Raw genomic sequence first — 24,212 nt, 5'->3', positions numbered from 1 at the left:
CCAGTGGGAGCTGCTGAAATTCTCCCAGAAGCGTGGCTCTTTCTCCCATTTTGAATGGGAAAACCAGAGGTGGTTTCACAGGCGGTGCGGGCTGGGGGAGGCCAGGGTCTGGGGGATGCTGGTGTTTAATGCTCCTTGAAAGTCTTTGTTAACATTTGCTTTTTCCAGCTGCAAGAAACTTTCCTTCTCCAGGATTTATAGTGCCTGTATGGGTTTATTGAAGCGGGGGGTGGTGTTAGGAGGGGGGGCGGGCGTGGAGCTCAACAGATCAAGATAGTTCAGAATAATTTCACTTTCCGTTCTTTATCCCGAGGAGCCTCTTGCAAAGGCAGAAGTTGGCAGAACCGGGAGAAGGCGATTTTTGAAGCCACAGATGTTGCCTTTCCCTTTGTAAGGGGGCTGATCACAGGGCAAGTTAAGATGCAGTCTAGTCCCTGAAGATCTTTATCCATGCTTTCCTGCCACATCCAGCTCCTTCCTATCCCGTTAGATTAGCTCAGCCCCACTCAATGCTTATCTGCCGATCATTTGCCTATAAACGCATTAATTATATCTCATTGCTTACATACCGCTTTGTAATGATATTTTATTGATTTAAATTGTCCCTGAGAGTGTGCAGTGAATCGGGGTAGCTTTATTTAAAGGTACAACAACATTTCCATGTACAGTGCTTCATTTTCTCAGGCATTTAAAAAAATTACAATTCACTATTGGGAGAAAATACGGGCTACATATTTTGTTGCCCTTATTTAATGTAATGAATACTAAAAATCGACTGGATTCCTGCACACAGTATATAGATACGTAAAGGGACCTGCAGCATCTCCTGGGCAATCAGTGAAATCTGGAACACCGATTCCACAAATATCAGCTAACTTTGTATTTTATGGTTTATTAGAAAGCGAAAGAAACCTTCTGAGTTGTGTTACTTTTTACTCAAAGGTAAACTGAGAGTAACTCAGTGAAGTCTGGAGAGAGGACAGGAGACATTTGGAGAGGAGAAGGCTGCTAATGCAGAAACATTTCCTAGCAGCAATCAGAAACTGGTAGAGATTTAGGACATGGTGTGTGGGTTGTCAGCACATGGTTTGATTAGGAATTGTGCCCTTTAGCCCAACATAAATATTAGTGTGCATATGTAGCAGCAGATCACAGAGTCAGAAGCTGATCATTTTACTCCTTCTCTGATGCTAATATTTCAGGGAAGAGGAGAATAGTAATATCTGTAGAAGAAAGTTGCTTCCATCACATCAAAGCAAAGCAGTGGCTGCGAGGGAAGCACCGCTCCTCTCAGTCACCCTACCACACACTGACACCTTCCAAGAGGTTTGGAAGGACTCGGGCTGGTTCAAGTCAAACAAAACCAATTACACTTGGTTATGTGGAACTGTAATGGAGGCGCCTTGTCACATTATGAACACAGGAGGAAACCGAGTAAGAATTGCCACAGAGTTTGGGGACAGCAGCTTTAACTCATAGTTGTTTTTGTTAAAGTTCAAGAATAATGCAAACAAGAATACACCCTTACCATGAAATAAATCGCACCCTAAGCCTCTCTGTCTAAAAGTAGAAGGTAAACAGGAGAACAGCCAAGGCCGTGCTCCCTTATTGCGAATGACATGAGCTACAGTATTGGGAGGTCATTGCCTGACATCAAATTATTCTGCAAAAGTTTTCAAAATGAGACATCTTTTTCTACAGTACCTGTTTTAATGTAGGGGATGTTGATGATTATTTTCCTTCTAGTTTCAGAGCCCACCATGAAGAGACTCCTGGTGCTTTGTGATTGTCTCTGGGCCTGGAGCCTCCTTCTGAATGCATTGACTGAAAGAAGGTGGGGAGATATTTTTTAATGCACCAACATATTTTAGGAACCTTTAATTTAATATAGCAGCATAAGACAAATACCGCATGGGCTGCACTACTACTAAGTGTATTGAGGGAAGTTAATCCCTGTTCAAATCCCAGCTAAATCTAAGGGAAGACTGAAAGAAAACTACAATTTGTTTGCATAACATGTTTTTTTTCAGTATTGCGAAGAAAAAAAAGCAAAAGCTTTCTGAAGCAAATTGAAACTAAACTACCTCAAACACCTGTGCAATCCTTTCTACTCTTATATAATGACTGCTCAGGAATACAAGCTTCTTTAGAGGAAAACAAAAGTGTAATTAATGTTTTTTTAATCTCATTTAAGTGCTATTTAGTAACTTTCTTGTCCCTGCAAGCAGAGGCAAAACTTTCACTTCTTGGTTGGTCAGGATTGTGTCCTAACTTAGTAGATGTTTTTGCAAATCCGAAGTAGACCTTCCTGGTGAAGGGAGACTCCTTGGATGAAGAATTTGAAAGAATTTGAAACCCCTTAACAGTTTGTGTTTGAAAGACCATGCTGCACTGAATGTTTATGGAATATATGTTGAAATCATAATCTAAAAATAGTATTAGTATTAAGAACAATTTGTAATCATACAACACCTCATCTAAAAATTAGTAGGTTAAGTAAAGACTATAAGGCAGTTTGGAGTATACTTGGAAGTACTCTCTGCAATTCAAAATTCAGTAAAGGTGCTTAAGAAGACTCAGACCATGCTGCACTGAATGTTTATGGAATATATGTTGAAATCATAATCTAAAAATAGTATTAGTATTAAGAACAATTTGTAATCATACAACACCTCATCTAAAAATTAGTAGGTTAAGTAAAGACTATAAGGCAGTTTGGAGTATACTTGGAAGTACTCTCTGCAATTCAAAATTCAGTAAAGGTGTTTAAGAAGACTCACAGATATATTTCTGTATTTTAAAAATATTAATGTCCTGTCAATAATGCTGCCTAATGACCAAAAAGCAGTAGAAATTTTGTATTGTCAATAGTGATCCCTAAAAGATATATTTGTGCCTTGATCTCCATAGTGTCTTCTTATGCATTTGCAGCTCTAGATAAACTTATCTTCTGGCTACCTTGAAGATTTTAAATAGAGTGGAGTGGGCAAAGGGGTAAAGGTTCATCTGCACCAGTGTTTCCTCTAAAAAAAAAAAAGAATAAAAGCGGGTGATTCATGTTACAATTGCTGTATTGAATAAACATAATATTTTAGAAGAAATACCTTTATTTTGATAATATATTAATAAAGGTGAGATTTGAAGTATTCATGAAGTACTTCGTCTGGCCTAGCTAGAGAATTTTGTGAAAACGTTTATTATATAGATAAGTGTACATACATATGTGTACATATATTCATTATATCTATAATGTATGCATGTGCATTCTTAAAGTGAGAATTAAAATGCATTGGACTAGTGTTTAAAAATTATATGGTGTGTCACTATTATAATGACCTGTAGATGGAGTTAGTGCATAGTTTTTTATTATACTGTGGTTTAATATGAAAATACAATTGCATACAGTCACTTTTACCTCAAAATGTACACACCTTACATGAAATATATCTGCCTCTAAAGCCATTTTGTAATAGTAACTTCCCTTGCCTTTTCTTCTGGAGTGCTGTTAATCCTTTATGATAAAAAACAATGAATTAGATAAAGCGTCTGTGATACAGAAAGACACAGTCTTTCCATATCATTCTTCTTGTCATAAAAAACCAGCATTAGGACTATTTTAATATGTGTATTTTGAATGAAAAATCACAATCCCTCTGGAGTTACAGTATACTTGATATGTACACAAATGTTCACATTCTTCCTGTTGTGACCATATGTCAGCTAAAACCAGCCCTAACGGTGCTTGTTACCTCTGATAAAATGGTGGGAAGAACAGGTAAGGGTACTGACAAATGCGACACCCAGAATGGAAGCGGAGTATTGTATTGCATCCCTTCCGACTGCACTGCCACTAGTCCATCTTTCTGACGCCTCTTCTGCAAACATACTCATTTATTTACCACTAACATTTCTGAAGTGTTTTTATATCCTTCTGCCACCTTAATCCTGATGACCTTCTGCTATCCCTGAGATATGTATGTACAGCAGCTTGTTTACTGACAATGAGCGTTAATATAAAATTTAGTCCAGTGAAAAGTCCTGTGTTGCAATTCCACATAAGGTGTACGAGGAATGATCCTTTGAAAGATAATGCTCACTGGAGACAGCAGGAGAACTTGTTATTTGGTAACATAGAGGAAGCATAAAAGAAAAAAATATTAACATCTGTGACTTAAAATGCAACTGTAGCTATGAAAAATAAATATAAATCAACGTATTTTTTTATTAAGTGAAATTATATGATATGTCTAGGAGAAATTCATAGTATTTTTTAAAACTGTTAGAGATTTTGTCTTCTTCATTAGAAACAGTGATTTATATGCATTAAAAAACACTGAAAATTGTTCTCTACAAAGTCACATCCTATTGAAATAAAACAAAAGTTAGCGAAACTTCTATGAGTGTCAGTTCTGAAACTCGTTTAAATTTGTAGTGTTACTTATTCAAACCTGTACTGCAAAATAACTTGGAAGCATTTCCAGAGTACCTATATTCAGGGTATCTTTCCTCCTTCTCTTTGTATTTGATACAAGTGGAATATACATGTGGGATACACGAAGGATATTTGACTGAGGCAGCTTACAGAAAATAATTTCATAGGTATTTTAATAGAACCAGATCATTCCATGTAACAGTATATTCCTCGTAAGACGGTCTTTGCTGGTTAGAGCAGGAACAACTGGCAGAAGACTGAGACCCGCTTATCGCTGTAGCAGTATGGATAACAGGCTGCCCAATGGAAGAAACACTTTTGTGACTAGACCTGATCCTAACAAAAGTTTTTGGCCCTGCACTGTTTATTTAGTTCAGTAGCAATGTGTGTGACAAAATGATGTTTAGGAAAGCAGTGTTTTTGCTTTTAGTCATGATGACTACACATGTTTATAACGGAAATCTTCCCAGCAATGAATTAAGAAACGATACTGGGTTTGGCTTTAAGACAACTGTAATCTATGATTGAGGGAATCATGTATGACAGGGTATTTGGTAAAGGTTTCAGATTTAAGGAAAAGGTTGACTCTGATGTCTTCTACAGCAGACAGAAACCACTAAGCCCAAAAATTTGATTCTGATTTGTACTGATGGAAGTAAGATTTTGGTAGCTGAGTGCAAAGAGCTTAATTTTATCCTTGTTCTAGCAAAATTTCAGGACCTTTGGCTAAGTTACAGATATACATTAGGGATCTGTAAGCACAGCTTTATAGATATGAGAGATTTCCATATCAACAGATGGTCTCGTTACACATTTGTAAGGAAAAGTTGGAGGTATTCCTCCAAATCTAATTGTTAAAGGAAAATGGGAAATAAAATAAAGCAAAATTATATAGTGACCTATGAAAATGCACACTCACTTGATTTACTTCTATATTCAAAAAGACATATCTGTATTTTTTGTTTTATCTTTATTTTAGCATTTATTTTCAGTACTTAAGTGTCAGTTTTCTAAATTATTGTATCTTTCTTTGTATGTAAACCCTTTATAACTATTATGAATTAAACACATTATCTTTTGCTGACAAATAAGCCTTTTACTGAGGAACACATATTAGAATATTATAACCATTAATGAATAATGAGATCAACATAAAGAAACCAACATTCTATTTGCTCACCGTTTATAGAGAGGCACTGGTTTTCTATGATTTTACAAAAAATGTACAATTTAAGAAGAAAAGGTTTACATGAAAGAACCCTATAAACCAGTACAATCTTGTTTTATGCGAGAGATTTTCTGACCATAAACCAGTATAAGGAAGATTAAACAGATTTTGGAATTACTGTTTTTCAGTGTTAACTGTTCTGTATTTCAGCTATGGACAAACCTCATCACAAGATGAACTTAAAGACAACACCACAGTATTTACCAGAATATTGGATCGTCTGCTGGATGGTTACGATAACCGTTTGAGACCAGGATTGGGAGGTGTGTTGTATTATAATTTTCAAGGTTACATGTTAGATAAAAATAAGTTAAAGCAATATTATTTTTCCATGATATACTTGTTTTAATTCTGTTTATATATACACATAAAATAATGCTGATATGTAATATCCATTTTTTTCAAAAATGCCATGCCTTCTCTTTTTCACATTCTCGGTTTTCTCACACTTATACCCAAAAGAAGAAGAAAATGGTTCACAATTCAAGAAGACCTCTGAATCCACATTAAAACTTTAAATGTATGAAGAGTAAAAGATAATAAAATATGACCTGTGACCTGACAAATGACAAGTTTATGAATCAGTCCTAAACAGCACATCTATCTATGACTATCTTCATAAGAGGATTTGGTTGTAAAAGTGAAAGCATCACTCAACCTTAGTCATAAAAGTCTCAGAGAAGTTTATAAGATTTTTTTTTTTCCTACTTAGGTATGTCAGGATTTGTTTCTGTAACATTTTGTCTTCACAGCTTGGTAAAAATGTCTTTCTTCTTCTGCTCTTGGTGCTGAATCCATAAAAAGGTATAAAAACACATAGCAATTACAACTTTATAAAAATGTTACAAAGCCTAGTCTTTATCAGCATCCCTACGTTCACTCTTTGATTTGTTCTACTGTGACACGACCCCAAAATTGGGTCTTAAAAGCTCGTTGCTTACAAACATGAAAGTTCTAAACATACAAGCACAAATCGGTTCTCTCCAGTGCATGGAAAGGTTGGGTTTACTTCTTCTAGATGTCTTTTTTTTTTTTTCTTTTTTGGACTCTTCAGGTAAAATAAAACAAAGCTACCGACCCCACAAAGTATAGTTCAACCTGTTTTCATATAATAGCTCTCAGAGGAACTGCCTGATAAGAAGAACAGGGTATTACATTAAGAATTCTTATACATCTCCTGCGGATGAAATGGAAAGTAATTAAGAGTAAGCTTATTCTGTGGTTTGAGGCTACCATCTTGCAACAGTTCTTGAATTGTGAGCCAACTTCTTCAATGGTTTGACTTCACTGACTTCAAGGCATGGCTAAAGATAAAATTCTGTTTATAAAGTATTAATTAACACATTTAAAAATGGGTTAGTCTGTAAATTTCTGTGTGCAGCTTCAGATAATACACAACAAAATAGGAATCACTTTTTACTTTTATCTACCAGCAGTTTTGCCTGCTTACTTGTAAACCCTTGGACTAGTGTAGAAATAAATGCTTCTTAATCTTTGATTAATGCAACTGTACAATTAAGTCAGCTACTATATCACAGTAAATAAACATAGCAGAGAAGGCAATAAATAAATGAAACTCTGTAAACTGTGTAGAGTCTGGTACCTGTCTACAAGAAAAATCTGAGCACATGATGATTTTTTATATGAGTTTTGTAGCTATTATGATCTGTTTAACAGTTACTAAAAGAGCAAACAAAGGGAGATGCAAGGAAAGGATTTTCTCTCATTCTCTGGATTGCAATGTAGAGAACTAAGCACATCAGTATAGCATCTTATGTCTGTGTGTTTATATCTGTTTCTGAAGCCAGACTTCAAGGGTGTACTGGGAGAACAGGTCTGCGTACCTCATGAAAGGATCATCCAGTCCAGTTAAAATTTACTCCTGACAGAAAGAGTGTTTAATGTAACTGCTTCTATAGGAAGAAATGAGTCTCTTCACAAATTTTAATAACTATTTGCATCACTATCAGTTAAAAGCAAAAATGAGTGGAGCACGGGAAATATGGGGTGGAGGGAAGGCAGGACTGGAGTAGTTTCTCTAACCAAGGGTTAGAGAAGTTTAAATAATCTTTGCACCCCTCCTGTTTGTGTTGCCTGTTCCTGCCTGTAGCCAAGAACCTTGAATATCACAATTTTCCTGCTGCTCAGTACAGTATAGTTTCACGGTGTCAGTTCAGCAGAGTAAATTTAATTTATCTGTTATGTTTGTCAGCTTTGAATACTAGGACTAAAAGTACCAGGACTTTTAATAAATCCCACATCTAATGAAATTGTGGGCAGTAAATTAATGTTTAAAATCAAATGTAGTAAGAAGTAGCTTTACTCTTTTGACTGTTGAATAATACTTTATTCAAAAGACATAAATGATAGATTTCAAAAACTAGGGACAAACATCTACCCCAATGTTTTCAATTCTGGTACCAATTTATAATAAAGGGTTTGCTCAGGAGTTTTGAAATTCACCTTTGCAAAACCTTCTTGCTGAGATATCTAAATATCTTAAGGTTAAGAACCTCAAGATGACTCAGTTTTGACACATTTTATTTAAACGCTTTGTATAATGGGGAAAAGTATTCTGAAGTATTCCATACGTAAAAATATCCAGTGAGAAATCTAAATCAATTTATCAAATATAGCACAGTTTTTGGAGTTGGAAATTCAATAGCCTTCCATTATAGCATGACCTGTTGCTGGAAATTTTAAAATGTATATGGAAGAGCAGTGGTTTCACTCTTCTTCCCAACATCAGTGATGGCTTCTTATTAAATATTTCAATCAGAACGTGATTTTTATCTACTCTAAAGAGAAAGTTAAGAAAGCTACCAATATAACTGCATTTTTACATATACAGAATTAGATCTAAAACTCATTCATTCCATATTAGCTGTAATGTAGCTATCCGAGAATTCAAGAGACCAGAGACCCTCATACATATATGTTACGTTGATAAATATGATGCTGTTAGGCACAATGTAAATCTGTGTACCACTGGTTACACTATAGCACTCTTCCAGTTATCCAAAATTGTCTGTCCTGTTCTTTCTATGCCTTCTGAGAAACAGTAAATGAAGTAAAACATTGTGTGGTACAGTTACTTTCTTCTACAGAAAGGGGCATATTGCAGAAAACTCTCTGCTTATCCCTGTACGACCTCTCCTTCTGTAGTGCAGTTTTTCAAATATATACACCTCAGAAAAGAGAATTCTGTGCATGAACAGAAACAGATACATTGTTGGAGTTATACTATATATTAATTGGAAAGCCAGGTTAAAAGATGGAGCATTAAGATAATGAAAAATTTAGAGCTGCTGAATTTTGAGTCACTCTTTCAGCATGCATGGAATCAGTGCTAGATTAATATTAAGTCTTCCCTTTCCTTTTTTTAGATCTTCTTTTGAGGTATCACTTCAAAAGGAAAACTAAAACACACATATGCTCTATAAAGAGTATGGGAATTAAAATTATTATTAATCAGATAACCCAGTAAGGCCATATCTGAAATTAAGTGAGCAGCTCTAAGCATTTTGCCATTAAACAAAGAAGAAATTATTTCTCATTAACAAGAATATAAAAAAAATAGGGAAAAACTATAGTGATTGAATATGGTCAGTATTTAAAAAATGGCATTGTGGCTAAAATAAATCTGATTTTTCTTTAAAAGAAACACACACAGCACTATGTTATGCAGTGGCACATTTGCACCTCCTATCAATAATTATTAATGTAAATTATGTTATTTAGATGTTTGCCTCCTTCATATATAGGCATAATCACTTAGTCAGACATTGTTAGGAAATAGCATCTGTTGTACCCATCCAAAAACATGGACAAATAACTACATTTACAGTTATTTATGCCTGGAAAATAGAACTTTCAAAATGAACGTAAAAACATTCCGAATCACACTAGAGGACACCTATTAACTGTATGAGAGGATAATAATTTACAAAAAGCAAGGAGGAGGAATTGCAGAGAGTAACATATTGAAGCTGAAAAAAGAGGAAATTATGTTAGACATTAAGGGAAAAAAAACCAGTAAGGTCATTTAGGTAATAGCATAATTTTCTGTGGGAACTATCTGGATCCTAGAACTACAACTGATCAAAAAGAGGCTAAATAATAAAGATGCTGTTCTCTTTTCAAATACACAATCCTGAACAAAATAAAGGATCAGATAGTGGTGGGAAGGAGTCAAATAAGGAGGAAAATTCACCTCAATGTTTGGTGACCTCTCATGGTAAACCACTATATCTAGAGCGGGAGTTTAAAAGAATTGAAAAGCAACAAAAAATGATGGAAAAATAAGTTCCTCAGATAAATGGATATGCCATTGCCTTTTGTTCTGGGTTGTCTTTATGTGGGGAATAGAGATGAGCCCCGGGATGTCACCACGGCAGATTTGGAGTGCCACAGTGGAGAGAGGGTGGGCTTGCACAGGGCAGGTTGGTTGTACCTGGTGCTGAGATTTATTAACATGAAGTCAGGTGCAGCTACAGATTTTCTAAGACTTTGCAGTGCACAAATCCCCTCTCTAAAACTAAAGGATATTGTGTGGTCTGTGACCTTTTAACTTAGAATAATTGTAAATGTGGTTTATTCTTTTGAGGGTAGAAAGATTGTTTAATACAGAACTAAGAAGAACAAAAGTGGGTTTGATTAGGCAGACCAGAATCTTCCTAAATGAAATTTGCTTTTATAGGTGGGTCGAATGCCCATTAGATCATCCCAAGTAGATTATCAATGTTACTTCAGTATTGGACAGAATTATACTTGTTGTATGCTATCGGTAAAAGCTATTTGTTGAGCTCTCCTGTGTGATGTTTATCAAAATTGAGTGTGACTGTCCTTAAGTAGAATGTTGGTCCATCTCAGGCAATTCATTACTTCCACAGAGTGCTTATATTTAAAGCGATGGAAAACAAACCTGACAGTATTATGTTAATTAGGTTTCAAAATTCAGTTTTATGAGAACATTAACTATCAATATATGATAAACTTACCTTTTGATGATTGAGGTCCCAATGGAAATTGTTGGATTTGAACTCACATCTGAGCTAACTTAAAGTTTAGGGAAAATATGGGTTTGGTCTGTATGTGTAATAAAAATGTAGTTAAACCTAAATGTTTCTACTCTAAACGAAAAGAGAGTCCTATACTGGACCTCTACACATAATTCTGTAAGTGAAGAAGGACTAGATGCTATACTTAACTCTGTAAAAACTGAAAGGTCTGATTTTGGTCTTTTTTACACTCTGTAGGCACCACATTGATGTAAAGACAACTGTAAAAAGCCATAGAAGACCCTAGGAAAATTGATTTAATACAACAGTAGGGAGGTAGGGAGGATATGAGCAGCTTTGAGCTGCTAATTGGCGTGGGTAGAGCTGTCATGACACTGCGCCGCTCTTGGTAAATCCTTCATAGCAGCACAGACTGTAGCTGGGTAATCACAGGACAGCTCACTGTTCTCCCTTTTGGTCTCTACTTTTACAAAAGCAGCAGCACAAAATTCTTATGAGTGTATTTGTTGTGGTTCCTCAATCAAAATACTTCATAGGATGCAGCCAGGGTGATTAGTCTACATGACTTTTTTTAGTAATAGTAGTGTACGCTATACAGACATCTAAATTCCTCTAATTCAAAACCATAGGAAGTCTTCTCTATTTTAATAATTATAGCACACACTTACACAAGACATGCAGGAGGAACAAGTGCATTACCAAAAAAGATGGAATTAATTTAAACCAACAAAATATGCAATTCAAATAAGGCTTGTGCTCAAATACCAGCAGGTCAGAAAAGGAAATAATATAGTTTCCTATGATAAATAGGGTTATTTCCTGCTGTTTAAATAAATCTGTATTTCTTATTTTGTTCTCAATTTGTAATCCAATCACAATTCTAGCAATAATGAGCTCCCTGGGAGTTTAAATCAAATTATTTATTGTTATTAATTTTGAGAGTTTATGTTAGTCTAACATAACATCATTAGCAAAATGCAGTAGTTGTGAACAGTAAAACTACGGTAGTTCACATTGACTGGTACTTTCAGAGCTATATGTGGATCAATTGCCTGAGGCTGTGTTCCAGAGTGTCTAGGTGTGGTACTCAGTTGTTATTTTGCTGATCAGTAACTACTTGGACCCTATGGTTGCCTTAAAGTAAAATTAGTAAGTCAGTAATAATTTCCTTGGGTTATTTTACTGGAATTGTTACATGTTCTACAGATATCCCTATATTAGTTAGTCCTGATTCATGAGATGGATGTTATAGTCAAGAGACATGGTTAACATGTCTTTACAACTGATAGATTTATCCTCAGCAGTCCGATCAGCTCCTGACCTGAGCTTGTGTTGTTCAATGACTTAGAATGTTCTCTAGTTCTTAGGCATATTGTGAAGGTTTTGAATATAGCTCAGGATTTGAGGTTCCTCTGAGCATCTGAAGCACAGTTTAAGCCTTTCCATGGTAATCAAGCTGCAAACTGAACATGGTTAACCTTGATTCTATATATATATCCCAACTGTATGAGTAAACATGTCCTGTGCAGGAGTGACTCACAACTTCTGAAGCTCTTAACAAAGCACAGTTGAATCATCTAATTAGTAAAACAGTAAACAAAAATTTCAAAACTTCCATATGGCTTTGGAGGGGCTAATCTTTTTCTGTGTGTTCATACACACTTTTTCATTGCTCTTGAAAATGAGGTACATATCAAAGAAAAAAGAAATCATTTGGTGGTGTGTTTGGTGGTTTTATCTGGATTTGAAGAGACCTGGAATTAGATGCTCTCCAAAAGTGTAATCAGTATGAAGATAACACAATCTCTTGTGAGTTCACAATCTGAATTTTCTATTATTACTTATGACTTGCATGCCACTTAAATTATCTTCAATATTATATAGAAATGAAAGGCATCACTCATTTTTCCACTCCCTTGGAAATCTTCCATCTTACTGCCAAAGCCTTTAGTTTCCATTTTGTGTCCTCAAAGTGATTTCCTTAAGCCTCAACCTCTCTACTATGACCATATGTCTCTCAAAACTAGAATTCAGGATACCACTACATGATATGCCGCTGATTCAAAGAGCATATTCTGTGTTTGTGCAAGGTAAATCAGTTAGCTATATGATATTAAATAGAGGCTCACTCAGAGCTGGGACTCCGGGTTTATACCATTAAGGGATGAATGCGTTGTGCCTGAAGAGCTTCTAGCATCTTCTATCTCCTAAAGACACCAGTGGAAGTGCCTCAATGGAAAGGAGATGGAGAGTTGGGGAGTCAGGATGAAAGATCTTTAAAAGAGTCATTTGAGTTTCACTTTTCAATATGTAAAAGTCTAATAGGTTTCATGATGATATTAGTTTCTCAATCTTAAGAAAAGGTGATTCAGTAGCTGGAACTTAAAGAATCCACTCAGCAATGTTTAACTGGACCTTGTGAAATCTCCATCTTCTTTTTCTACCAGCTGTTTCATGCAAGACCATCTCCATCTTCTTTTTCTACCAGCTGTTTCCTGCAAAACCCCAGCCTCTTGAACTTTGGTGAAAGTGATGAGCTGAAGGAGAGAATACTTTTTTCCCAAGCCAAGTAATTTCTGGACAACCATATGCTTCTTCCAGTAATAGAAGGTTAAGTTCTCACTGTGAACTTCTTAAGTTCAGAGCCAATTAGATGTCAAGAGAATACTTAGATTTCTTTAAGTCAGTTGAAAAGCTTGTAAACAATGATAAGGTCACATATTAATTTCACTGGACAGCCAAGGAGGAAATTTCACCTATCCAATGCTTTTGTCAATAGTCACTGTAGTTTGTACACATCTCAGTCACAGATATAAAGAACGAAAAGAATATTATTAGGCAATTCAGCCACATCATGGTATTTTGCTTTCTGTGATTATGAATAATACATTTGAAATGTCACCCTTTAGCTTTCTGGATGAGTCCTGGAGATTACTTTTGCTACCACCTAATCTTTGCATTAACTTGCTAACAGAATGCAAGTGTCATTCAGTGCATTACTAGAATGACAGTAGAATCAGATCTCATATTGCATCTTGATTATTGCTGTCTCACAAAAGGAGATATTTTATTGTACGTATATTAAACATTTATACTAAACTGCTTACATTTATATATATTTAGAAGTTGTAGACTTTTTTGAATGAAAGTGAAAAACCTGTATGTGCATTGTAGAACACTGATTCTCATTAGAACTTTTGCAACAGATACAGAAATGTATATTGTTACTGGCTGCTTAACCTTGATTCCTTATTTCACTTCTCTTCTGTCAGAACTTTCTTGTCAGATGGAACAAATCATCTTTAAATAGTCCAAAGTCTTTTGAAATCAGAGGATTGTATTAAATTAGTTTTTTAAATTAATTATTTTACAATATTTAAATAACATTTTACAGATAGCTACATATATATGTTTCTTAGTCTTATGAAAATTTTTGCCTGCTGCATGACTTTTGCTTACTATATGTGTACTTTTCTGTTAGCCTTTTTCTTTAGGATTACTTTTAATATTCCAAGTTTGTCAATTTGTTTCTTTTTGGAAAGTAATTTGAGAAATGTATTGCTCCTTCCACATTTGAAATTTCTACCAAAAACCCCACGCTGGCTTGCATAGCACTATAGTAAATGTATTCAGACTTACATCACTGTAAATTCTGAAATCTGACGGGGTTAGCTCCACTCAACACTGTTTGGATTTATGCCTCCAGGTGGTGTTACTCCCTGCAGCTATATTTAAATCAACAGAGCTATTTTGATATATGCCACCCGGGGTGAATATTTTGTGATGTGTGGCCTAGAAAGTACCAATATGTTCAGAAGTGACTGTTACTCTGTGTGTGTGTGTAGAGGGGGAGGAGAGGAAGGGGGGAGGTTAAGCTTGTGCCTTTCTCAAAGTGACTTTTAACAGTAGACTTGCAGAAGCCAGATGTTTGGCTCTCTGGAGATCAGCACCACTTCAGGTGCCTCAGACTTAGCATTTGTGACCACTAAAATCATTAGATTCTTCTGAAGTGGCCAAGGGCATCGTGCCATGGAGCAAACGTACATCCTTGAAATCACAGAGAAGTCTAGCTTTATGGTATAGCATATACATATAATCTGTGTTATGTACATGTTATAGATTTCTGAATTATTATTTATATTAATCTATCGTTGAGGCCTATAACACAAATTTGGTAGTTTAAGGGAAATCTAATATTAGTGCCTGTATCAGTTTACAAAGATATCTAAAGCATTTACAAACTCTAACATTATACATAAGTTAAAAATTGTAGTAGAGAAGTTTATCTGATATTTATTTGGAAAAGTTTTAACTCCTTTTTGTTTATTGCAATTAAGGGTAACGCAGCCCTTTCTAACTCATGCCAATAAAACATCTTTATGTTTTTATATACCGTAACGTATTCTCTCTCTCTCTCTTTTTCTTCTATGTTCCTGTGTGTCAATTCAAAATACATAATTCATAAGCCCAGGGTTAATTATTAGAGACTTTCATTCAGCTTTCCCAGAAACACTGAGTACCCAATGAGACTTTTGAGTACTGTGTAAAATATTCAGCACTGTTTATATTGTCAGACAAGAAGATTTATTAGTCAAAGAATGAAAAGATTTACACAACAGTGGAACTATGGCTGCTGTACTGTGAGCATCACAAGTCATGTCTCAAAAATTTTTCTTGAAACTAATAAAAAAATTGTTGCTGACAATATTGACTGTGAAATTACATCTAGAAGCAATAAATTATCAGGACCGTATTGTAGACTAATTTTAGAATGGCTAATCAAAGCCAATAATTTTTCTGTTTATTGTGAGAATTGGTAGTGGTTAGATCTAATGAAGGCTGTTGATAGACACTCACTGTCCTAATTTCCTGCTTCATCAGAGCGTGTAACTGAAGTGAAGACTGACATCTTCGTCACCAGTTTTGGGCCTGTTTCAGACCATGATATGGTAAGTGATGGCCTATATTTCTACAGCATTCGTTTTCTCTTGTCTTTTTAATTTGGAGGATGAAAGATCTATGCAATAACTTATTTACTCCTTTTAAGGCTGGGCTTTTTTTAAACCCTTGATTCCAAAATGCTGTCAGCTTTTATGTGCGACCATTCCTGCTAGCTGTGACTGCATTTAAGTGCCCTGAAATTAGCAGCCTCAGTGACTTTAATAATGTGTTTTAACAGACCTTATATTTGCTACATAATATATTATGAAATGCATTAGGGTTTGGATTTGTATTCTTCTGAGAATGATTGCTCGGGTCCTTGCTGGCACATCACTGATCCAATTTGCTCAGAAAGATCATCATCTTAAAATGCAATTAACACTTATGCCTACAGTGTGACATCTGTACAGTCTAACCTGTATTTTTATATTAAAAGCTACTGATCAATGGGAAGTGACTTTCCTAGATCTTGGCTGCTGAAAGAGAAGAGAAGAGAAGATTAATGAGAGAATTAGTGTCACTTCTTTATGGAATGAATATTAAAATCAAATTGCTAGATAACTGCAGGGGATGGAGAAATTCAGAAAACTGAATGAAGATGTTGTGAGCCCTGGTCTTAAGACATATTAAAAATTGTGTAAAAATATGAATAAGGTACTTTAAATTTTGCATATAAATGAGGTCTTCACAACTAGGTTGCTATTGACAGGGAAAGTCTGGTCTGCAGCTACTGTTATCTGCTGGATACTGTGTTAGGATGAATGCTGGAAACATCCTCATTAATTTAAATGAAGAAAAGAAAACAGTTCAACCTTGTAACTGGCTACGTTTAGCTAAAAACATTCACCAAACGAAAGATGAAAAAAAAAAGAGAGAAAAAATATCACAGGAAAGAAAACAAGTTCCATTTCTTACCACAAAATTGTAAGTTGTTTAATTTGAACTAAAACTGTAGACAGGCCTTAAACACCAGGTTATTACAAGTTTCTGACTACTCAAAACAATGTTAAGGGATGGAATAACAGAGAAAGTAACTTTTACAAGATAGTTTATTTTGTTCAATGAACTTTATGCAAAGACACCATTTTCCTGATTGCTTGGAAAATAAAATTTATAAAACTACAGTCAAATTTATAATCACAGCTGATGCCATGATATTTAAATAAGAAAGAATAGCTTGGGCAGCACAGACTTTTTGACCAGTCATTCTGCTGAGAAGACCTACAATAGAAAGGTAATCCAGGGAAATAGCTAGACTGGTGACTTGTCTCCTCAGCACATATATACAATACTGTCTAAGTACAATACGTACCGTGAAGAAGAATTAAAAAAAAATTAATTCAATGACTTCTGCTTTTTTGTTCTGTGATAATCTTGTGAAATTACAATGTCTACTTATTACTCTAAATTATACATTAAAAGAGGGGAAATTCCTTGGATTAAAGATTGTTAGAAACCAGTGACATCTACTATTTGTGTTCTAGTAATTGGCATATATATATTTTTTAAATTTAATAGTCTTTGAATTAAAACTGTAGCAGCTGCAGTTTGTAAGTGATCTGAGGTTGCTCTGTTTTTGTAGAGACCTGTCTTCTTGGGGCAGGTCCCTTGTTAATTTCCTGAAAATTAATGTAATTTAAAGTATTGGGCTGGACATAGGTGCTTGTGGAAGGTGAACAAAAAAAGAGTGATAGATATATGCGGGTGAATGTATGCTTTATATCAATATTTATTAGAGTTGTTTTCTGTAAGTCAGCTGGCTAAGCTATTGTTTGCTCTGTTGAATCAGGTTTACTAGAAAACTCCAATGATGAATAGCAATCTAATAAACAAATGGACATGGATGCTTTCCTACATGTAGACATAAGTTTAGAGTAACTGATAGGCCTGCTGAATTACCTGGGACTGTATAATGTTTGGACTTCAGCATCTACTTATACTTTGGAGTTTCAGGTGATTTAATTATTAAGTAGAAGGTAAAGGTAATTTGACATTCCTAGGACAAACTGATATTTGTATGGGATTTGGGTTTTAAGGAAGAATAAAATACTGAAGCCAAAAATAATCTACTTTCAGAATTAAGAATAGGTATATTTGAAAAAAAATTATTGACTTCAGCTATGTCAGTATAACTGAATGACTATAGCATAAGCAATCACTACCTACAAAAAAAATCTCAAAAATAATTAAAAACCCATACCACATTGACTCTTGATTTTCACTTAGTTAAACAGGAGAAAAAATTCATCAGTCTCTTAATAAAGTGTATGACCAAAAAACTCACAAGCAGGTGTTCATATGTTTTGAAAACTAAGGAACTACAGAAAAGTATTTAGTGTAAAACTCCTACTCACCTCCCATAAAAAGTAATGTGTGTGCAGCCTACTCATGCTAACTCTTTTGCTTAAGGGAATAAGTGTGAAATCAGGGACAGAAAGAGAAAGCTAAAATGAAAAGCTTACCAGAACATAAAGTTTATATTAATTTCAATGTACATTTAGTGCAAAGTCCTCTATGCATACTACAGGTTGATTGCAGACACCATCATTTGAGGGCTACCTCAAATTTGCTCCAGTGAGCGGATTTACAGTAAGTGTAGACTGGATTGTGGGATTTGGTCACAGGGAGGCCTCACAAGCAGCTGTACTGGCACACTGAGGGAACGATGCACTGCTGTCTGAGCCCAGGGCTGATGGCTGGGAACTGGCAATGAGCTATTCCAGCTGACGCCATATGTTATGAAACTACAGCCACAGTGAGACATCAGCATACCTAGACCATCTGTTTGCAGGAATCCAATGAAGCAGTTATATAGATAGTAGGTTGATATATCAGGGAGTACATGGTGTTCCTACCCACTCTCAATACACTCTTTTAAGAGCAGCATAGACATAACCTGTTATTCTATAAAGAGAAAGTCTTGGCTTAAACTTGTGAATAAACTTAAACAGGAGAAAAGCACTTTTAAAAATAAAAACATCTTTTTTGTGGAACAACTTTGCAGGTTTTCAGGCATGCTCTCTCAGATGGTGGATTGAACTAATCAACAGATAACTAGCTATTCTCACATGACCGTCATTTTTGTGAAATATTTGATGTATATTATCTGGAATAAGAAGCACTTTAAAATTAACTTTTTTCATAAAGACAGATTTTTTTTTTCCTAGTAAACCTTCATTCCCACTGCGTCTGTACTGTAAGCTTTTCAGGAATGAATTTCTATCTTACTACCTTCCTGTACAGCACCTCGTCTGATGTAGACCACAGTGTGGTCTACCCTGTGTATAAACAGTCTCCGGGGAGAGATATCAGATGAGTAAATTAGAGAACATTTAAGTCAAAGTGTTATAAATATTGAATACCATACAACTTATTACCAAAGTGCAGATAAGAATCTTCTTTCTTTACCTGCACACTAAGGAATGAAGATTCTCCATTGTGGAGAATTTATTCCAAATGTCATCTCGCTCATATGTTTGCACATAGACCACTGCTACAGTACATGGTTTGAAAAAAATCCTTCTGTTCCCTTGTTCTGTATGGCACCCTCCTGTAGAAGAAAGCCCTAATCAGAGTATCTGATGACTTGATCTTAAAGATCAGCTGTCTGTCAGGATTCATTTGAGGAGAACTATTGTACATGTTAAAGTGTGTAGTAAAAGCTAAGGGGTTGAGAAATCTCAGCCAAAATGAATTCATCCTATATGGTGCAATGGCCTGGGATAGAGAAAGATTCAGTCTGTGCCAGACATGACCTGTCAGCTACTTTTTAATTGAGTTTTGTCTTATGCTGTCAGGTCCCTTATCAAATCTCTCAGACTCCTTGTTCTTTTCCAGCATAAGAACCTTGTGTTCATATAAAGTGAAGAACCAGACTCCCTTCTCTCAACCTGTACCACCTCCCACGCACCTCCTTCTTTGCAGTTAAAAGAGATAAAAAGGGAATGGCTTACACACACACTGAAATGATGTCACCTTCTGGGCATGTCTTTTACCTTTCCCATGTGTGTAGGAGGAAATTTTCTTTGGAGCTAGTAAAACATAGAGGAAATCCAATATTTTAATGCCATCTACTGCATTTTAAACCTCCTTCTCTCCTACTCTGCTGCACACCTGGGACAAGATTTTGCACACAGTTCAACTTAAGGCCCTGACGCAGCAAAATTCTGAAGCAAGTAGTTGGCTATAAGTGTACAACTGTTGTCACTGGAGCTGAACAAATCCAGGCTTCAGCAGCTCACTGAGCATGTGATTAAAAAAATGGAAATACAATTAAGTATGCACCAAAATGATTCACAGGTCTGGGACGCAAATAAATAAAAAAAACCCCAAAACCCAAACAAACCCAAAGTAAGACCAACCCATGGAACTGCAACATTTCCATGCCCACAAGAAATTTATTTAGGCATTTCATGCCCTAAAACCAGGAAAAACACACCACCAGTAAGAATCACCATTCTTACTTGCTGATAGTTGCACAGGGAATAAAAAGCTCAAAATTGCTTACGTTGTAAGGAGCATTGCCATTTGTTAAAAGAAAAAATCACAAGTCTAAGGGAGTCTGCCACACAGAGATTTTGCATGCTGTTCCAGAATGTTTCTCTTTACTAACATACTCCTTTGGGCAGCTCTTTTCCTTATAGCTGTGTCACCTTCACACACAGGAATTTCCTTTATTTCAGGATCTGCCATCTCTATTGGTGGGAGATCTCAGCAAAGGTTCAGTTTCTCAGCGAAAAGATTATTATTCAGGGTAATTTTGAACAGTGTGTGGATAGCTACTTTTGACGTTTATCACAATATCATAACCATGAATGATAGAAGGGGCAGGATAATCCCATACTGAACTTTCATGTCGGAGATGAATTTTTCGCTGGGAAAATATTATACTATATTGCATTCAGAGGAGTTTTTCCACATTTTTATCCCACATACATCTATATTTTATGTATAATACTTTAACATATTTTTCCTAATTTCACCCTCTCCCTCTTAACTTTGTTCCTGTTGCTTTGTAACAAATAATTCTTTAATTTCATAGTGAGTGTTTGTTATTTTGATTCTCCCTATGTACACTGAGTCAGCCACTGCATCTCTTCCCCATTGGCCCAGTCCTTGCATAACTGAACTCTAATTCTTGGCCCAAAGCTGTCTTCAGCTTGTGCTCTCTGTAGTCCAATGATTTGGCCCAATGAGCCATTCCACCTCTCGTAAATCAGACCACATAATTTTAGTGAACTGTGAACTTTTCGCAGATTGACTACGTGTTTATGCTATTGAGACACTTAGAATGAAAGGCTCTAGTAAGACCCTGTCTACCAGGCTTGTTTTCTTCTAAGAAATATATTCTTCCTGTGCTACACATACTGGCTACATATCCACAGCTTCAAATTATAGTTTTACAGAAGGTGAAAGAAAAGTGAGAAAAGGGTGAATTATTTTATTTCCACTATATTATATCTCAAATTCTTGTCTAACTTTTGATATACTATTCTCCCTAACATTTATTCTTTTGAACATGGTAATGATATTGTAGCTGTTTAATAACCAGCTTCAGGTACATTGTAAGTAATATAGAGAATAAAGGTTCTGATAATTACTAATTTCATTAATAGTCATCTTGCTTCTAGGGAACGGTAAGAATATACTTTTCAAGTTCTCATATTGCAACATACGGCATCATAAGTGTTTCCCTTTTTTTCTGAATTGATGTAGGAATACACTATAGATGTATTTTTCCGCCAAAGCTGGAAAGACGAGAGATTAAAATTCAAAGGACCTATGACTGTTCTTCGGTTAAATAATTTAATGGCCAGCAAAATTTGGACACCTGATACCTTTTTCCACAATGGAAAGAAGTCAGTGGCTCATAACATGACGATGCCAAATAAACTATTACGAATTACAGAGGATGGGACATTGCTATACACAATGAGGTGAGCCCTAAAATATTATATCCTTCATTCTGCTTGACAATTTAACTTGTTAAAGCATCATATTTTCCAAACAGGAAACAGGTTCCTTTTTGATCATAATTTGATTCCTGCTTAGTAATTATTTTCACAATAGACCATGGAATGATGGACAAACTGAGGCATTTGCAGTGTTTATTTCCCCACACACACACACTGTGCTACCTTTACACTCCCTGGGTGTGTCTTAATCTTTGATTTTAAAAAGGTATCTATAGTATTAGGAATCCATCAGTTTGCAGAGGACCTTAATTTGGAGTTGATTTCAAGGATTCCATCAGTAAAGTATAATAAAGCCTGAAAGTTTAATATAATCTAGACTACCAGATCATGTACAAGGGTCTTTAATCTTTGGATCCTATAGAAAGCAGATTCTAAGAACTATCAGATGCACAGAGAATTCATTGCCCATTCTTCATATTTCTTGTGCTTGGGAATACAGAGCATGATGGTCTAAAAATAGACATTTCTTATTCCATTCATAACAAGAAAAACAAAAGCATTTGCAAAGTTAAGAGAAAAAAATATTTTTGTGCTGGCACCACTCTTACTGGAAATATATTATTCTCTTCATGGGTAACTGAACTTTAGCTATCCAGTTGTCAGCAGAGGAGTTAAATAAATCCTTTTGAAAAAACGATGATACACAGTCATGGAAACATTCTGGATTAAAAGACTGCAAATTAAACAATGAAAAAAAATGGTATGTTGTCTCTACAGAGCTACATATCCCCCGTTTATGTCTCCCATGGAATCAAACAAGGTATAAAGTGATTCTGTTGACTCAAAGTCAAGATGGATAGCTTAGTACATAGGTGAACACTGAGTTTTCTTTTAACAATTTTAAAGATGTTTTTAAAAGCAGTACAAGTATTTGGAGAGAACAAAGTCTCCAGGCTTTTGGGAGCCTGTCAAATATGTTCAATTTATCCTGCAACATCTTTCAAGACTGCCTAGGCTAGGCTAGAATCTGCTTGGCTGGTAGTTAATGCAAGTCCAGGTCAATTTTTCTCGTCTTCCTAAATGTTTGGCTGTTAGGGATTTAATCCACAAGAACACTATCTTGGCAGCACATTGTTCACGTCTTTTTTTTTGACCATAACCATTTCTATTTGCTCACCTTTGCAAGTGCCTTAATGCAATCTTCTGCCTAGTATTCAAGTATTATTGTTCATTCCTTGCTGATGTGTGGTATGTGACTGTTTCTAGTTTATTTAATCTCTTTTATTGAGAAATATGTTTGCACCCAAGCTGATAGCAACGAAATTATTTCAGCAAATGTCTGAGCATCCAGACTGGGCCAATTTAATGATGGCAGCAAGGAAGCAATTTCAGTTTCTAATAGATTTTAATCCTCATGCCAAGTTAGAAGTCTGAACATGTCTCTGCTGTACAGTGAAACATGGTAGAGGGGCAGAGCCAGTCGCACTGCTGTGTCTACACATGCCTGTCAGCACCCCCAGCCAGTCAATTCAGGTCCCGTTCTAGCTGCTAATTAATCACATAACAGATATTATGCTATACTTATTCGATGTGTCTTAATAGAATTCTATTTGCTATTTCTATGAAACTAGAATAAATGTGTCCTTTTGCTCATTAATCCATTATAGATTGACTGTGAGAGCAGAATGTCCAATGCATTTAGAAGACTTTCCTATGGATGCACATGCTTGCCCCTTGAAATTTGGAAGCTGTAAGTTTATTTTAAATTGAGGTTTCTCCCTTTTTAGGCCACTTTAAAAAAGTATTTTGCAACTGAGAAAACCTCAAGGTTTTAATCTTGTGTATTTTTCACCTTTTTTGCAGGATTGTATTTTTATTCTTACATATATTTATATTTAATATAATGAACCTCTTCTATGTGTCTTACATATCCTCCAATGTCATGCCTGGACATTCACAAAAGAGAAAAATGACAGTGCTCTAAACATCTTGAAAAGTAGTTTGAAATGTAGAAAAGTAGTTTGTCACATAGAAAATGTCATTAATCTTATAATTGCTTTATTTTGTTAAGACCCAAAATGTTAGAGAAAAGTAATACAGACCATGGATAATTGAATTGGTTTAGGTGAAAACAATTCCCCTACCATAGTCTTGACACTTTGAGAACAAAATTTTGCCTAAGATTATAAAATATTCATATTAAAATGATGCAACATTTCTGGAAATGAAAAATCTCACAAATCTCCAAATAGAGTCCTACACTTGCAACATTTGTAACCTTAGATTAGAGAACATACTGGACAAAATGTAATGTAATTGAAATCAGTGTAATAACTGACAAAGCTTTCTGTAAGTTGAGAATTTTCACCAAAACTTTAATTTAAATAACAATCTGACATTGATACTTTCAAACTTAGCTAAACATAATATTTTTAAAAATTAAATATAGTCCCCCTTCAACTCTTTAGGTAAAAAAAAAAAAAAGCAAAGAGCTGCTTTGCTGTGGTTGGTTCAACAGAAACAAGGAAGACAAAAGGTGTGGAAGATGTAATAGTGTACAAATTGTTTCCTCAATGGCTATTTTTTTCTAGTAGAAATGTGTCTTTTCACTGATAATGGGTACTTAGTGGCTTGATCTATTTTAGAAGTCAACAAACAGAACACCCAATTCATTC

The 24,212-nt window shown here is 35.3% G+C and overlaps 1 protein-coding gene across 1 annotated transcript in view; it reads left to right on the top strand.

Annotated features, from left to right (window-relative positions):
* Window positions 1-1,732: 1,732 nt before the first annotated feature.
* Window positions 1,733-24,212, top strand: part of GABRA1 (gamma-aminobutyric acid type A receptor alpha1 subunit) — a 38,961-nt gene continuing 16,481 nt past the window's right edge. The window contains exons 1-5 of the mRNA XM_009285714.2: window positions 1,733-1,834; window positions 5,811-5,923; window positions 15,563-15,630; window positions 21,338-21,558; window positions 23,205-23,287. Coding sequence (XP_009283989.1) covers window positions 1,761-1,834; window positions 5,811-5,923; window positions 15,563-15,630; window positions 21,338-21,558; window positions 23,205-23,287 — 559 coding nt within the window. The 5' untranslated portion in view covers window positions 1,733-1,760. The remainder of the gene's footprint in view (window positions 1,835-5,810; window positions 5,924-15,562; window positions 15,631-21,337; window positions 21,559-23,204; window positions 23,288-24,212) is intronic.

Source organism: Aptenodytes forsteri, unplaced genomic scaffold (assembly GCF_000699145.1).
Source record: "Aptenodytes forsteri isolate BGI_AS27 unplaced genomic scaffold, ASM69914v1 Scaffold54, whole genome shotgun sequence".
Taxonomy (NCBI): domain Eukaryota; kingdom Metazoa; phylum Chordata; class Aves; order Sphenisciformes; family Spheniscidae; genus Aptenodytes; species Aptenodytes forsteri.
The sequence above is the reverse complement of the archived record's forward strand: the minus strand, read 5'-3'. Positions and strand labels throughout refer to the sequence as shown.